We start from the raw sequence: 18,064 nt of genomic DNA, 5'->3' as shown, positions 1-18,064 counted from the left end.
CAATCAACACACATTATTTTCTACACACATTCACAATACATTTGTCTAAACACATATTAATAAACATTCACAATTTATTTTTTTCTAAATAAATATTAATAACACTAATATTACCTAAACCTAAACACATATTAACCCTAATAATTCTAATATTTCAAACATTTCAAATATAAATATATTTTTATCAACAAAATTAAACTAACTAAAACAACTTTGGTGAAAAAATTATCACTAGGTGATAATATAAAAAAAACTTCTATCCTATCTTTGGTGATCAAATTTTATCACCAAAGAAAAGCAACAAAAAATGAAATATTTTTTAACACTAGTTGTTTTATGATGTCTTATAAAATAAATTATAGGTAATTATTTAATTATTAGTTATTTTTTAACTATCAAACTTATTTTTAAATTATTTATCTACAAATTTAATTTATTTTTAAATTATTAAATTTGTTAATATTATTTATCCCAATTTTTATTTTATTTTTAATTTATTTATCTAATTTTTAATTTATTTTTAAATTATTTAATTTGTTAATATTAAATAAAAATATAATTATTTATTTTATTATAAAATTATTTATCTAAATTTTAATTTATATTTAAATTATTAAATTTGTTAATATTCAATTAAATTATTTATCTAATTTTTAAAATTATTAAATTTGTTAATACTAAATTACATTATTTATATAGTTTTTTAATTTATTTTAACAATATTAAACTTGGTATTATTAAATTATATTATATTTTTTTGTTAATTCAAATTATTAAAAAAAATTGTATTATTTAATTCCCATAACTCTACCAAAATTTCAGCAGCATAACGACTATATTCTAAGCTATCCCAAAAATTTAAAAGCCTACAATTGACATTCAAAAAATTCCCAGAACATTGACAATATATTATACATTTTTCTACACATAATCACAATATATTTTTCTACAAATATATTAAAAACGGTCAACACACATTATTTTCTACACACATATTATTATTAAATTATAATTATTTATTTATTTATTTTCTTACTTACATATTAACAACACTAAAAACATAATAATTTTTATACAAATTCACATATTAATTAAAATAATTAAGAAAAATTATAAAATTAATAAATACCTTGATGCCACAAAATTAGAGATATCCTAATCACAAATTTTCCAAAAGATACTCCTTCAATTTTTACACAAACATAATATACATAGTTATAAAAAATAATATAAATAAATAAATGAACTATAAATGTACATACACACACCATGACACACATTATATATATTTTTATAAGATAAATAAATAAATAAACTATATAAATGTATACAAATATATACACACAGACACACATTATATATATTTATAAAATAAACACATAAATAAATAAAGAAACTATAAATATATTATACACACACGGGCACATTATATATTTATATAATAAATACATAAATAAATAAAAAAACTAATATATATACATATATATATACTTACGGAGGTGGTGGAGGTGGCAGTGGAGGCGGCTCCGTGAGGCGGTGGTGGAGGTGGCTCTGAGGCGGTGCCGATGGAGAAGAAGATGGAGCCGAGAGAGAGAGGGAACGGAGCCGAGAGAGAGAGAGGGAGACAGAACCAAGATCGGGGAGACGGAGCCGTCGAAAGGGAGAGAGAGGGAAGAGTGAGGGAGTGAGGGAGAGATCGAGGGAAGAGAGCGGGAGCGAGGGAGAGATCGGGGAAGAGAGAGGGAAGACTGAGTTTTTGTTTTGTTACACATCTGATGAGGGGCAGAGAGAAATATGAGAATATAAAAATATTAGGGGCGACATGTCGCCCCTAATAATTTTGACAATTAAAACACACCGCCCCAATATTAGGGGCGACGTGTCGCCCCTAATAATGTTCCATAATATTAGGGGCGACTTACAACGTGTCGTCCCTGATATTACTATATTAGGGGTGACATGTCGCCCTTAATACTTTTCACCAATTTTAAAATGGCGCCCAAATTTCAGGGAAAAGATCTCATTATTAGGGGCGACGTGTCGCCCCTAATATTGCATTTTGTCGCCCCTAATAACTTTTCATAATATTAGTGTCATCCCTAATATTGTATTTTGTCACCCCTAATAACTTTCCATAATATTAGGGGCGACAATATGTCGCCCCTAATATTGTCGCTCCTGAAAGTGATTTTTCTTGTAGTGTAGATATAGTATTTAATTATCTAATCTATATTAACTTTTCAATTTTGCAGTGGTTTGACAAAAAGGAATACAGTGTCAAAGAGGATCTACTACTACTACAAAGTGGTTGGTTAGCAAGATTAATGTCATTTATTTATGAAATCTCAGTTTTCATATGTATGTAAGATTAAAGTGCTAACTTATTGGTTAGAAAGATTAAAGTCATTGATTCATTAGCCAATTATTTTGTATTAGTTATGAAATGTATATATAACAATTTAACAAATTACGTTATACTATTGAAAATAATTATATATAATTGAAATTGAAAATTAATTTTTTATTAAAAAGGCTAGGTTATAATTTTGAAAATATATATAATCAGAATTCAATATAATTATATAATCGAAATTGAAAATTAATTTTTTTCATTACAAGGCTTTCTCTGTGGTTGTGATAAGCCAACCCCGGAGAAAGAACATCTTTCTCTGCGGTTGTGATAAGCCAACTGCAGAAAAAGATGTGGTTTTTCTTCGCGGTTGGCGTACCACTTTTCTCTGCAGTCGAATACACTGCGCTTTTCAATACTCTCGAAAACCGTAGTGTATTAAGTAAAAAAAAACTGTAAAAAGAAGCCTTTTTTGTAGTAGTAGTGACTGTAGGGTTATACTTTAGCGCCTATGTCTTTCCATCAGCCCGTGTCGCACCCAAGCTCGGTGACTCTACACCCCTCCGACAACACATGAAGAAGAGGAAGCAGAACAGGAGACGAAGCATGCTCCATGCACGACATCTCTCCACGAACAGATCTGAAGCGAGAGTGAAGCCCATGCCCCTCAGTCCCTGTCCACAACAAAAACTGATGCAAGGGAAGAAGAAAATCGAGAGGTTGGACGCCAAGTTTCCTTTCTATTTTCCAGATCTAGGATTATGTTGCAAGAATAAGGAAGCAAGAAAAGAACAAAGAAGAAGAACTATAAAAGAAAAAAAAAAGTATTTAGGTAGATTAGGTTTTAGTTTAAAAATATTTTTTAGTTTATTACTTTTTATTTGATTTTCTATTTTATTTTATAAAAAGATTGATTTAGTTTTTTTATATATATAAAATTCGATATCTTGTTTTATGAATTTTAATTAAGTAATATATATTTTTTAATATTTCAAATTAATTTAATATAAATTTTAAATATTTAAAAATCATTAAGTTATAAAATCTTGGGCATTTTGGTCATATTAAAAATTATTTAACCAAAATCGGGTCCAGGGCACTTTTTTGTTCCATTTTGCAAAACGTAGTATTTAAATTGTCATTTAACATCGATCGGTAACTTTTGCACAACACATCATGGTCCAATATGGTATTTACCCTTTAAATATTAATAAACAATTCAAAACAAAAGAAGATAAATATACAATGGGCTGACCTACACCATAAGTACTATAGTCCTGCACTTTTTCCACCACTAGGTAGCTAATCAAAAGTCTAAAAAATGTCCACATATGTATAGGAAAAAAACAGTCTTCCTCATATTAGAATTTTCCTACATATATTATTATCATCAAACGGAATCTTTGCAGCCCTAGCTAACTTTCTTCTCTGGACATGCCACACAACAGTAGTGTCATTTTCCTACCCTCGAGCCTATATATATTAACCTCATAAGTCATGACCTTTATTATTAATTGATTACTAAATTATGTGTTTTTTACCTAATCTTAATTATCTGACCAAAGTGTACCTAAGAGTATTTGGGGGGCCCCGTCCATGTTCTTATGAATTCTATCATTTTCAAGAGTGAATATATCTTGTATTAAATGCCAAAAACCAGCTGGGTACAATAAATCTTTTATGGAGAATCTCTCTCCATAGAAAGACATATCTAGAGAACTATGCGAAAGAACTATATCAAGACAAAAGAAATAAGATTAGATTAAAAAGCCCAGATGGAGACAATATTTTAAAATATAGAACTAGCAGCTACATTTGTTTAGTCAAACGTAACTCTTATCTAGGCCATGAGATTTCTGTTATTTTATGTACCTGGAAAACAGTTAACAGTTGTTTCACAAAAAATTACTCAGACCAGAAGTGAACAATTCATACTAAATGATGATACATGGTTATATATATATATATATATATTCTTTCCAAAAGAACTAGCAATAATGTCAATTCCAGATCCAGTTGGGACTCTTGTGCAATAGTAGTTAATGTATTACCATATTTGCTTGGGAAGAAAAAAGCAGACAATATGCTTTCGACCAAAAATGGCATACTTTTTGGATTTGTTATTTGTTTTGTTTTTGTCTTCTTATTATTAGCTCTTGGTCCCTCTTTTTCTTTTCTATCCTATTATTAGAGAGAAAAACCTTTTTCTGTTATTGATCTCAAATGAATGTGTATTTACAAGAAATGGCTTACTAATATAGCCAAAAGAAAATTAGTTATGTGTAACTAACATTAGTTACAAAGTATAAAACTAACTAATTGACTATTATAATCCTAATACTCCCCCTCAAGATCAGGTGTACATATTGGTAAGGTTCATCTTGGACAATAATTCTTTGAAATGAGATGAAAATAAGGGTTTTGTGAGTAAATCAGCTAGGTTATTTTGAGATGAGACATGGATGAGCTTCAATTGACCAATTTGAACTCGCTCACGGACAATGTGACAATCAATGTCAACATGTTTGGTACGTTCGTCAAATACAAGATTTTCGGAGATGTGAAGAGCAGCAGTGTCGTCGCAGGTAATTGGGAAGAAAACTTATGTTGGTCATAGAAGATTCTTATCCTATACCCATAAGTGTAGGAAGAGTATCTTGTTTGATGGGTCATATGAAAAAAGACATCCTCCAAGAAAATTCAGTAGTCAAGATATACTCCAACAATTAGCGCGTGTTCCATGTCGTTTGCCTAGTAAACATATCAGTTTTGGAGGTGTGAAAAGAAAGCGAGATCCAAAAGAGTTAAATTGGACTAAGAGAAGTCTTTTCTTTGAACTTGATTACTGATCCGAACTTGAACTGAAGCACAATTTAGATGTTATGGATGTGGAGAAAAATGTTTGCGACAACTTACTCGGTGCTTTTCTGATGAATGAGAAATCTAAAGAAACCACCAACACACACATAGACTTGAAGAACTTGGGTATTCGAGAAGAGATGCACCTCAAGGAAGACAGTAACAAGTTGATAAAACATCATCCTATGTACTATTTCCCACCAGATGACATACGCCTTTTTTGTTATAGTTCATAAAAGGAGTTAGAATTCCTGATGGTTTAGTTCAAATTTCTCTAAGAAAGTGACTGACATCGATGACAACATTACTAGGTTGAAATCTCATGATTGTCACATTCTTATGCAACGTTTGTTGCAAGTAAGAGTTCAAGGCTACTTGGATAAGTCTATTTCTAAGGCAATCATTGAAGTTTGCAATTTCTTTAAGAAAATTTGTGCTCATACATTAGTAGCTAAGGATATGGAGAACGCAGAATATCAAGTGATACAGATCTTGTGCAAGTTGGAATTATTTTTTTCTCCAGTCTTTTTTGATACAATGATTCATTTGATTCTTCATTTACCACAAGAAGGTATCCTCGGAGGACCTGTTTACATGAGGTGAATGTATCCATTTGAAAGATATATGAAAAGGTAGAAAAATTATGTCAAGAATAAGGTGTGTCCTGAAAGTTCTATAGCAGAGGGTTATGTTGCTGATGAAGCTTTGAATTTTTGTTCACAATATCTTCAAAGTGTAGAGACTAAATTTAATCGTCCAGAAAGAAATGAGGATATTGTTATTCCTAAAAGATAGTTGTTTGTTTTTGAATCACAATGTCGCCCAAGTAGCAAAAAGAAAATCATATCCCTTGTATATTTCCATCGAAAAGAAGATGACTAGTTTGTACTCAACAATTGCCCCGAAATCCAACTATATATGGAGTAAGTAGCTCAACACGTATATAAAATTTTTAAAATAAATTCACTTACAAAAATGTTATCTTACCTTCATTCTTGTGATGTATAGTGAATGCATTCGATGGTTTAAAATGAAGGTAAAAGATCTAAACTTGACATCTTATCACATTCCAATGCAATACTCATATGATTGTGCATCTTTTTTTGTGTGTGTGTTCAACTATGTAGATGTGTCGTCTGCGACAAATAGAGTCACCTAAGTGTGCCAATAAAATTATTTACTTTAGAAAACGGGTTGAATCACAATAGACCTTCATACACTACTTGTATTGTCAACAGGTGAATTTTTTGGTGCATAGTCGTGACAAATGACGCACTACTCAAAACAATAGAGTTTCGGTCCCATGAACTGATGGTTTCACTTTCTCTGGCCAACTTGAGGAGATTGTAGAGTTATGCTATTCACATGGTTACTCGGTAGTATTGTTTCGATGCAAATGGTTCAACACTGATGCAAGAAATAGTCGAAATGTGACTGAGAATAACATACTATAGTATCATTATTAATTCTGAATTGTACATGAACAAGCAGTTTATTCTCGTCCCTCAAGCAAAACAAGTTTTCTACTTGGAAGATCCTTCAAGAAACAAAAAATAGAAGGTAGTAGAAGAAGTCAATCATCGAAAGATCTGGGATCATCCAAGTATTGATGAGGATAACGAGGTTGATGTGCTGCATGATAGTACTCCATCAAATTTTGTACTCACTGTTGAATTATGAGAGTTGGAGATTATGACTTTCGATGGACCTGGTCAAACCAGCATAATTGGTGAAACCTCTCGTTCTGTTCTGGATGTGGATGATGATTTCATCAATGATGACGAGGACAATGAAATTAGTGAAGATGATGTAGAAAGTACAGATGATGAATAATACTTTGCAACTTTATGAATATTCTAATTATAACTTTATAGTGTATGTTTACATTTCAGTTCTTTCTAATCAATATTACTTAAACGTTTAACTTTTAATATGATTTCATTAATATTATTTTATGATTTTAATTTAATAATTATATAAATTATAAAGAAATGTCTGCTGCTATTGCTCGATCACATGGTGGTGATGGGGCGGGCGATCCTCCACCAGATCCCTCGCGGGTACATACTTCTTGTGAGACAGGTAATATAATTACTCTATATTTTATCAAGAAATGAGAAAGTGTTATTATTTTATTCAATTTAATTTTATTGTTCACTTAATATATGCAACACCTCCCCCGAGAAAAAGAGCCCAGTCTCGATCCAAAAATTTAGAGGAACTTGTGCAAGAAAATAAAGGCCAGTTAATTCTAGAATTCAATCTGAAAGGGGAACCTACAAGGCATTTGGTACTCGTGGGTCATTGTTCACGAGACTTATTGGTAACCTTATTGGTCACCAAGTGCCGTTATATTATGACTCCTGGCAGAGTGTTCCCGGAGGAGCACAAGACATGATTAATGTTTTAAATTGAGGTAAATTTATAAAGATATTCATATGTGATGTTATTTATAATTTCAAAATTCTAAATTTTTTTTTCCTAAGGAGTATTTCATTCTCCACATAAATCTCCCTAAGTGGCAAGTGATAGAGACTGACATTGAGCGAGAGTTTTAGGAACTCTACAAAGACAAAAAAAAGTCGAAAGAAAAATTATTTAAATGAACATGGTATATATGATGATATCAAGACAACCAGGAAGAATCCACCGAGGGGGATAAACAATGGAAATTGGTAGAAGTGTATTGACCTTTTCACCTCTAAATAGTACATGACACACTTAAAGGTAAATGGTGCTAACAGATCAAAACAGAAGTATCAAAGTCTCAATGGATCGACGTCTTACACTCCTACTTGATTTAAGAAGGTAAGTAATAATATGTATACAGTGTTAACTATTTTCAGTTATATTATTAATAGTTTCAGTATTCAACTAATATTTTGTCACATTATGTTTTATAAAGATGAATTTTAAAACTAAGGAACTGCCTAGTTTAATTACCACTCTCCATGATATGCACAATCATCCAACACGTGGATGAGTGAACACGAATGCTAAGGATGCATATGTAAGTAATTTTTTTTCTAAGTTTTGTATATATGTATATATGTTTATTAAGTATTATATTATATATTAATTGTACGACTTTTCTAAATTCCAGGATGCCTTGCAGCAAGAAATTCAGACGCAAACACAAACCCAATCCTCACCTTCAGTAGGAAGTGCGACTATCGATGAGACACAAGTCGTCATGATGGTGAACATTGTGGCCACCAACGAGGTGTTGGACGCAAGTTGAAGGGCACTAGTTCTCTTGCCACGACCTCCTCCCAGTTAGAGGCATCCCAGTCAATGGTTCAACATTTTAGTCAAGTCATCATGACTTAGAATAACAACTTTATCTAATTGCAACAATTTATGCAAGCTTCCAACCTAGACACTCTTGTCCCACAATTTCAAACTGTTAACTTGTACATGAATATGATCTAGTCCATAATGGCAAACATTCTAGTCTCGACCCAAATTCTACCACATCAGCCACCACAACAACCACCTCGGCAGCCCGACAATGATGATGACATTGACATTGATTTAGATATTATGCTTTTGAACTTATTCCTATTTTATGTTATTTTTTACATTTTCGGTACTACTTTTGTACTAGTTGAACTAAGATATTTTTATTTTTATTTTATATTAATACTATTTATGTTAAATATTTATTAATATTAAAATATTTTTTGTTAAATATTTATTATTATTAAAATAATTTTGAAAAAATACAGTTTATATTTTGGAAATAATTTTCTTTTTAAAAAAACTCTACACTTATCGTCGCAGAAGAATGATTGCAGAATACGAAACCTTCAAATTTCCCACAATATTGATATAAAATTACACATAACTGCAACGACTTGTGGTCTTTACAGTGTATAGACAATTACACATAACTTTTTTTTTTTAGTATTATTATTATTCATTTCCCACAATATTCTCATACGCTGTGATAATTTATTCAATTATTCTATGCGCACATTGCCATTTTTATGTTAAAATGGTCATTTTTTGATTAAATATATGTCCTATCATAAACGACACTTACATATCCACATAATTACGAGCACACACACGAAATAGGCTATGCGTTTTGATTTATTTTCTTTTCTCAACAATAATAATAATAATAATAATAATATTATTATTAATTTGCATGTGTGCGCGTAATTATTTGGAATACAATCGAGGTATTTGATCTAAATCTAATCCGTAATGATCAACTTTGGAGTGAACGTTCCAGCTAGTGCCTACCCTCTAGCCGTTATCAGTCACTTCCACAGGAAACTTTGTATTAATTTCCACCGTCTCCTTTTCTTTTCTTTTTTTCCTTTTTCAAAGGTGATATCGTTAATTAATGTGGTTTTCGGATAAATTGATGAAGTGATATATATATATATATATTTTTATATTATTAGTCTCCATTTTTTATAAATAACCTAGTTCCTATTCCCACCACTTTATTTTCCAAATCAACTTCTAATTATTGTTTAATTTGCTGGTTAAAATGGAAAATAAAGTATAAATATATATGTCCATCCAAGGGTTGTGACATTAACTAGCTAGAATATACACACATATATATATGAGTGGAATTTGGCCAAAGGTATCTTTCTGAGTGGGACCCCTGTAATTGGTCGGTTGTCATCTCCATCAAATTGACGTGTACTCTAGAGGTTCCTTCCCCCCTTCAAATCATGGTAAGTAAGAATTTCACAGTAATAATGTTAACCACATTAATTAGGTTTAATTAGTGCCATCTCTTCTTTATATATATATATATATTATTATATCAGTAAACTAAAGTAATTAATAAATCTCAATTGCAAGGTTGTTTCAGTCAATAACTGATCAAGAATACCAATTCAAGCTACTGCAATCAAATTCACCTAACGGTGATTACGCTTTCTTTTTATATTTCAAACCCAAATTTGGAAAAGTAGGTTAAGGATATATATATATATATATATGTTTGGCTTAAGTAATAATGAAAATAAAATCAAATAAACACAGAATATATATCGCATTGATCATAATGTTTTACTATACATACATTGCTAGTTGAACAATAAAATCAGAATTATTTATAAAACTTTTGTAGGGGAGAAAACCTAATCATGATGAGAAGTACAAATATACACCTCTCACTACTACATAACAACAAGCAAAGCCCAAAGTTAAAGTACGGGCAAAAAAACTCAGAACAAAACTTCTATATAGATACGAAAATCAAATTAAAGTATGGGTTTGTCTTTTTTTTATTAAATTATTAGCTCAAATTAACACTTTCTAGTTTCTGTTTTATTTATTATAATTTGTGTTTATCAGAAATATTATAATAACTAATTTACAATTAATTTTCTTAAAAGCGAAACTAAATTCATCTAATATATGTTGCAATTAATTAAAGAATAATTATGTATGCACCAAAACATTACACTGACATTATAGTTAATATAATATTTTGGTGCACAAATTTAATCAACATATTATTCTAGCTTTCTCTTCGATCTCGCCCAAGGAGTGTTCAATTAACTTCACTCTATTGATAAAATCATACAAATAAGAATATACTCAAATATTATCAATTCACACCTCTTTATTCTCTCTGTGCGTCGCGATTGAAAAAAAAAACCCACCACGATCGATCTTGCCAAACAGATAATAATAAGACAACGAAAATACTAGCATACAAGATTCAAAATCATGATTGAAAAAACTACTAAATATAACTTGAGCATACACATCCATTACTCTATAAAAAAATAAAAAAAAACTTTTATTATCATAATTAATAACAAAAAACAATTCATAAAAATTTCTTTTCCGACTAACTTCAGTATATACTATATTTAAATTTTGTGATTTTAGTAAATTACCAGCCACTTAAAAAAAAGTTAATAAAGAACCCAAATAGAAGAAAATAGATTTCTAGACGTATATGCATTTTTATTTTAAGTCAATTATAAAATTTTTAAAGGAAAAAAGAGAAAATCATATAAAAGATACAGTCGTAAATAAATTCAAAGGCTGTATTGGGTATAGGAATCTTACACCACCAAAAATTGCAATTAGTAACATTTTAATTAGTGACATTTGTCAAAAAAATGTCACAATAATAATATTTCCGTATACTATTGGCATATTTTGAAAATTACCTATATTTATGTGTATTTGTGCATGAGTACGTATATATGTACGTACTACCAACCGACATAGGCACGGCCAGGAGCATTTATATATAAATATGTATACATGTATACGTCGATTCTTTGAAAGTCTTTTGAGAGAGCGATTACAGCAGTAGTAGTGATCTAGAGCAGACTTAATTCATATATATATATTGGGTGGCTAAATATATATTTTATTACATACATTAATTGATCTAGGGTTTTGGAAAACATTCCACTTGTCAAATTCGAAAAGAAAACAAAATAAGAAGATTGAGCAAAGCTATATACGTTTTACCAAATTTAGTTAAAATTGTACAATATATGCATCTAGATCTCTCCACACTGAAAACAATTAGGAAGTCAAACATAAATAGTTTATATAAAAATATCGGATAATATTTCAATAGGGGTTTTACTTTAAGCTTTATTGGTGGAGTTATTTAGTGTTCTCGACCCGTGAACAATTTTCGGCATGATTTTTTTATGAGTGTGTATATTGTAGTTGTTTAGAGCATCCTGTAAATTTTCAGAAAATTCCAAATAGTTTACAGTACCAAAAATTAAATTCAAACATGTTACTTTTCACGCACATAAAAAAAAAATTAGTGATGCGTGCAACAACATGTTTGAACTTAATTTTCGGTATTGCAAATTATTCAGAATTTGCAGGATACTATAAATAGCTACAATATATATGGTCATAAAAAAAATCGTGCCAAAAACCGTTTACGAGTCGAGAACACTAAGAGTCCCACCAGTATAGCTTAAAGTGAAGTCTATGTATGAATTGTCATATATATATATATATATATATATAAATATGGTTCTCTCAGTAGTAACCTAGCTACCAACAAATATTACAATATAAAAAGAACATCAAACGTTAATTAAGACTAGTCACAGAATTAAGTTACATTTCTATTTCTTTCTTTCTTTTTCTTTTTTAAATTGGTTACTAGTTGTAATTACTGAAAGATGGAAAATTTTAGCTTATTTTACCAATAATTAAAAATGCCATGTATAGAAAAGATTTTAATAAGAGCACAAGTTCCAAGAAATTAATTAGAAATAATTGATCTTATGTAGATAGTAGTCTATATATATAATTATAGTTCAAGTTTGGTTTAGTTTAGTTTAACAAAGCGCATGACACTCCAATATATATTTGGAGTCTATTATATGCATATATATTATATATATCAACAACTCTCATTGTCTCCAGATTTAGTAAATTAAATTGCGGTAGTTAGGCTAGCTCAGTTGAATAAAAGAAGGCTTATATATATGTTGACAAGAAAGACATACAATTATTGTACCCATGTATGCTTTATAAGGAAAACTTTAAAACGTATAGTAAAATTCCATTTACTATTTCAAAAAGGTAGAATATAAAAACGAAAGATTTATTTATATATATATATATATATATATGACGAAGAAAAAAAGGATGAACAGAAAGGCAATTTATATGGCCCCATTTCATGTCTACTCAGTAGACCCATGATTTGATCTCCAGCTTCCTCCACTGATATCCATCGTCCCCCACTTCTCCCTATTCCTTTCACCTCTGTCCATTTTTTTTTTCTTCAAGTTTTATTACTATATTAATTAACATATAATAAAAAATAATAATCATATCATCCAAAGAAAAAGAAAAAGCAGACAGAGAGAAAAAAATTGATTGAGAGAGGCAATGTCATCAAGTGATAGAGGTAAGGGGTTCGCAGAAGGATCATCGAGCTTCGGGATCGATCATCATCATCAACATCATCAACATCAGCCGACTCCGGCGACTCCTAGCCGGTACGAATCGCAGAAGAGGCGAGACTGGAACACATTCGGGCAGTACCTGAAGAATCAAAGGCCTCCGGTGGCTCTGTCGCAGTGCAATTGTAACCATGTGTTGGATTTTCTTAGGTACCTGGATCAGTTTGGGAAGACCAAGGTCCACCTCCAAGGCTGCATGTTTTACGGCCAGCCGGAGCCGCCCGCGCCTTGCACGTGCCCGCTCCGGCAGGCGTGGGGAAGCCTCGACGCTCTCATAGGGCGGCTGAGAGCCGCCTATGAAGAGAACGGAGGATTCCCCGAGACGAACCCTTTTGCGAGTGGTGCAATAAGAGTTTATCTGAGGGAGGTGAGGGAGTGCCAAGCCAAGGCTAGAGGGATTCCGTACAAGAAGAAGAAGAAGAAGCCAGATCAGGGTAAAGGGATGAGCGGTGAAGCAACCTCTACTGGAATGCAGTTTTAGTATCTCTTCACTACTCTTCTTAATCCTTTTGTCCTTTTCTGATGGTAATTAATTACTACTTTTTTTTATTTACATATATGTTTTGAATATTCTTATTTATTTATTTCTCGATCTGCCACTGATTTATTTGGTGGAATAATTGATCACATCTAATTAATTGCATTATTAGCTAATAAAATTACAGAATATTACACACTTTAGTGAGCTCACTCCAGTGAGCCGAATAAATAATAACTTTTCAAATATCGATTTTGTACCTGATCTCCTTTCAAATGCTAGCTAATCTAGAGCAATAATACAATCCCAGCTTGCAACCCCAAGATAGCAAAAACCCTAATTTGGCCAACTTACTTTTGTATATATGATGATCATTATTGGGGCACATATATCTTAAGATACAGATCATTGTACTTCTTAGATAAGTGTACATCTAATAATTTCAAATTTTAGTTTGTTTCAAAGTTACAAGTTATAAACTGTACAGCCTTTTTTTTTTTTGCTTTATATTTGATTCTTCATAACCCTATTTAAAATAAAGCTTCTCTTGTTGCTCTCTTTATCTTTCTCACGATTGACCAGGTACGTATATTGTGTTAGCATCATGGAACTGATGATAATCCTTGTTTTAATTAAAACAACGTGATTTGATTAGCCAAATACAATATTTTGCCAAATTCGTTTTTTGTTGTTTTTATGATATTCTTCCCTTTTCCCATAATTTGTCTCTACAAAGATTCTCAAGATTTTGTGCCCCCCATGAGGGTCAAGCGAATATGTAATTAAATATTTCTTTTATTAATTTATTATGGGCGAATGATTGAGAGAAATTAGGGATTGATTAAGGACGGGTTTAAGGTTTTTAATGAATAAATATTTTATTCTTGGCTAGCTTTTGTGTGTGCTATTAAGATCATTGAAATTCTCATCATTCCAAATCTCGATCTTATATATATATACATCGATACAATAAGTATACTAACAATTTAGTTCAATTGAATACCACCATAGCCAATATAAAACTTTTCCTTTATATATATTTGTATGATCGAGGGCAGTTTAGATCGTGGTGCGTCTCTTCTTTTCTTGTCTATACATTATTTACATGCTGTCCTATATATATATATATGCAAGATTTTGTGGGACAGTAAATTTGTACTTGTGATCACAAATATATATATTATGATTTGCTTTTTATTCAATGTCATCAAGTTTTTTGTTTTGTTTTGTTTTCTTGTTTTTTTCCCCTTTTGTGAACTAAATCAACAAACTAATTTTGTTATTAGGGAAACTATAGCTAAAGCAATCAAATCTTTGCACAAATTAGTATGCTTCTTATATATATATATATATATACGTTTCGGATATGATCTAAATGTTTGTGGTGTTTTAATTCCTTTGCTGTTTGAATTAATTAGGCATGGTATATATATACATATATAGAGAGAGACTTGCTTGGCTCTCTCCATATATATGTATGAGAAGTTAATTACATTATAATGATGGATAAATACTCATTTAGTACCCTGTTTTATCTATATACATATTTGTTATTTTATGTTTTCAATAATGTTTATCCGATATCTTGTAATATGAATAAATATGTACAATTTCAAATCCCAAATACAAATTAAGTATTATATAAAACATAAAGTATCAAGTTCTATATTTCGATAAAATACAGAGTATCAAATAATTATATACGTCAATAATATATATATTATTTGGAAAGTAAGAAATTTGAAGTTTTTTCATATACTATAATCATCTTATGAGTTAGCTAATAAGCTAGAGTGTACTTACTCAGCTTCCTTCTTGTGTCTATGAAGACAATTAAATGTCATTCTTTGCCACATTTTTGTCTTCTTTTTTTTTTGTTTTCTTTGTCTTGAATAAAATTAGGTTTTGGTAAATGTGGTACAGCTTCTTGATTATTGGTCTTTGCATTAGCATCATGTATTGTTGGCCTTGTTGTTTGAATTCTTTTTCTTATCATACCTTTCATTTATATGTGCTAATAATCAAGGTCACATAAAGAAATATATCCGCATTATATATCTTTATTATATGTGACTATATACATATAAAATACTATATATTACTCAAGAATTCCCAATCAATAATAAGCATTGCATTGCATATACTTATACCTTTGTGTTACCAAAATTTAAGCTACCATTAATTGAGCTAAATATACAGAAATGTATTACAGGTTGATCACTATCTTATTTTACATTTAAGGTTATGAGTTTCTATCAAACCTTTTGCAAAATTTAGTTATTAGATATTAATTCCAGTGCCTCTCCTGAGATGGTTGATCAAAAGTACGTACCAGCTTTTATTAGGGAATAAAAATATGCAACAATAATAGTATTAATTAAAAAATATATATAAAGTATATTGTTAATAGTACTATATGTACAACACCAATATTATTATATTATTATATATGTAATCAGTAACTTTCAACTAATGAATATGTATATATATATATATATATATATATCCTCGTATATTTTATAATGGCCTAATTATAAATTGGTTTGTATTCTCTTATATATATTTATATACAAGGTTTTGCGAACTAAAATGGTTATATACCCTGGTCTGGAATATGTAATAATTAATTATCCAAATCATAACTCATGAGTTTAACTATTTATTATATTTTGTAGTTTAAATACAGGCTTGAATTGTGCATGTATAATATCTTACAATATTTGGTAGAGATAATAGTTTTTTGTACATATGCATGTGCTCTGGAACTTGAGAGGGCAATTTTATTGTCAACTTTAAGATGCAGCTAGCCATAAACCAGTGTGTGTGTATATATACATATATATATATATATATATGACTGATGAATGCATGGTTATACTTAATTGGTTTGTTGACACGTAAGAAAAGCTTAAACTTCCATGGAAATTTCTCAGTGATGAAATGATTATCCCATAATCATTATTACGCAGTAGTACTCCTGCAACTTTGTTCATCATTAATTATAGCTTTATTTGTATATGTTTTTCTGTTTCTTCTTTAGGTGACAATAACCTAACAGAGAGAAGACGCCTCATATAAAACAAGCTCGATCGAGATCAGCCTACTTATTTCTCTTTATTTGCTTTGCATGAGGATATGAAAATATATATATATATATTATAGAAAGATTATAAGATAATAAAATTACTGCAAAATAGTATGTCTTAGAGAGTATGAGTGGTCTTTTTTTTTTAATTAACTACCTAATATATAAAATTGTTTTTCTTTTTACTTATATATGTTGTTTTGTTTTGCAGGGTCAATGGAGAATAAGCAATGAAAGGAAATTAAGATATGTTCTCGCTCGCCAATATATCTTGAAGTTTCATTCTGGTGTTGATTTTGATTAATTAATGTTACTATTTCTGCTGCTTTTCTACTCATACATGCATGAGGGGTTTGCTAGTTATTATAATATCGAGGAAGAAGTACGTACGTACGGACTTGAATTATAAATGATCAGTGATCTTTTGTGGGCAACATTTATGCTGGCCTGGTATATATAGCTAAGTTTTTATCATTTGGGAATACAATATATAAATTAGTATATATTTATATATGTTTGTACTCTACTCTATCACAACTCCTTTTATGTAAATTTAATTTCGGTCGATTAATTATATATTCCTCAGAAATTGCATATATACCGCTCCTTATTATATCCTCATCATCTCAGTCATAATTAAACCCATTATATATCATAAGATCAATTGAAAATGATTAAGATCATTTTTTTTCTCTCAACTGTTGTGAGTGCATGGCGTCTTCCAAGAAATTGACAATCAATCCAAATAATTATTAACCTATTCACGATGCTTTATGGTGTTGAGCAATTAATCTTAAGAACATTTCCAATTCACATAAAATAAAGTATGCATACTATGATGTGATGTGTGATTTATAATTAGCCTCAACTTTCACATAAAAATATTAAATTGTATAGGAAGAAGTATCCCAAATCTTATTCATTTTTAATGTATAAGTGCTTTCGTACATTTTTTCTAAAAAATTTAAGTATCAAAACTCTCCCTAGAATGATGATATGTATCTTGTCTATTAATTTGACTGTGCTCCTAATTATTAAAACACGTGAACTCTCCTTCAAATGAATGATCTATTCCAAATAAGGACGACTTGTACGTTACTTTTAAAAAAAAAACATTTTGAGATATTATAATAATTAAGATTTATTTATAAAAATTATTGTAATTATTTTACGTCAAGTTTTAAAAAATGTTTACCTTGGATCTTACACAAGATTAGACATAAAAACATATTTATCACATCGGTCCTTAGATAGAATTGACATTAGGCTTTATTTCTTTGACAAGTCGTAAAACGGAAAAAAAGGCCATGAATCTCTCTTCTCTAGTGTTTGTCTCCAAGAATCCTTTTCTCTTT

General features: G+C 30.1%; 1 protein-coding gene across 1 annotated transcript; it reads left to right on the top strand.

The window, feature by feature from the left end:
- The first annotated feature begins 12,911 nt into the window (after window positions 1–12,911).
- On the top strand, window positions 12,912–17,307 carry LOC133817379 (protein LIGHT-DEPENDENT SHORT HYPOCOTYLS 10). The gene is made up of 2 exons (XM_062249882.1): window positions 12,912–13,671; window positions 16,921–17,307. Exon 1 carries the CDS (start codon window positions 13,073–13,075, stop codon window positions 13,625–13,627), a length of 555 nt encoding a protein of 184 aa, XP_062105866.1. The 5' UTR covers window positions 12,912–13,072; the 3' UTR covers window positions 13,628–13,671; window positions 16,921–17,307.
- Window positions 17,308–18,064: the final 757 nt, after the last annotated feature.

This window comes from Humulus lupulus, chromosome 2 (assembly GCF_963169125.1).
Source record: "Humulus lupulus chromosome 2, drHumLupu1.1, whole genome shotgun sequence".
NCBI classification, from domain to species: domain Eukaryota; kingdom Viridiplantae; phylum Streptophyta; class Magnoliopsida; order Rosales; family Cannabaceae; genus Humulus; species Humulus lupulus.
This window is presented reverse-complemented; position numbering and strand designations above follow the sequence as displayed.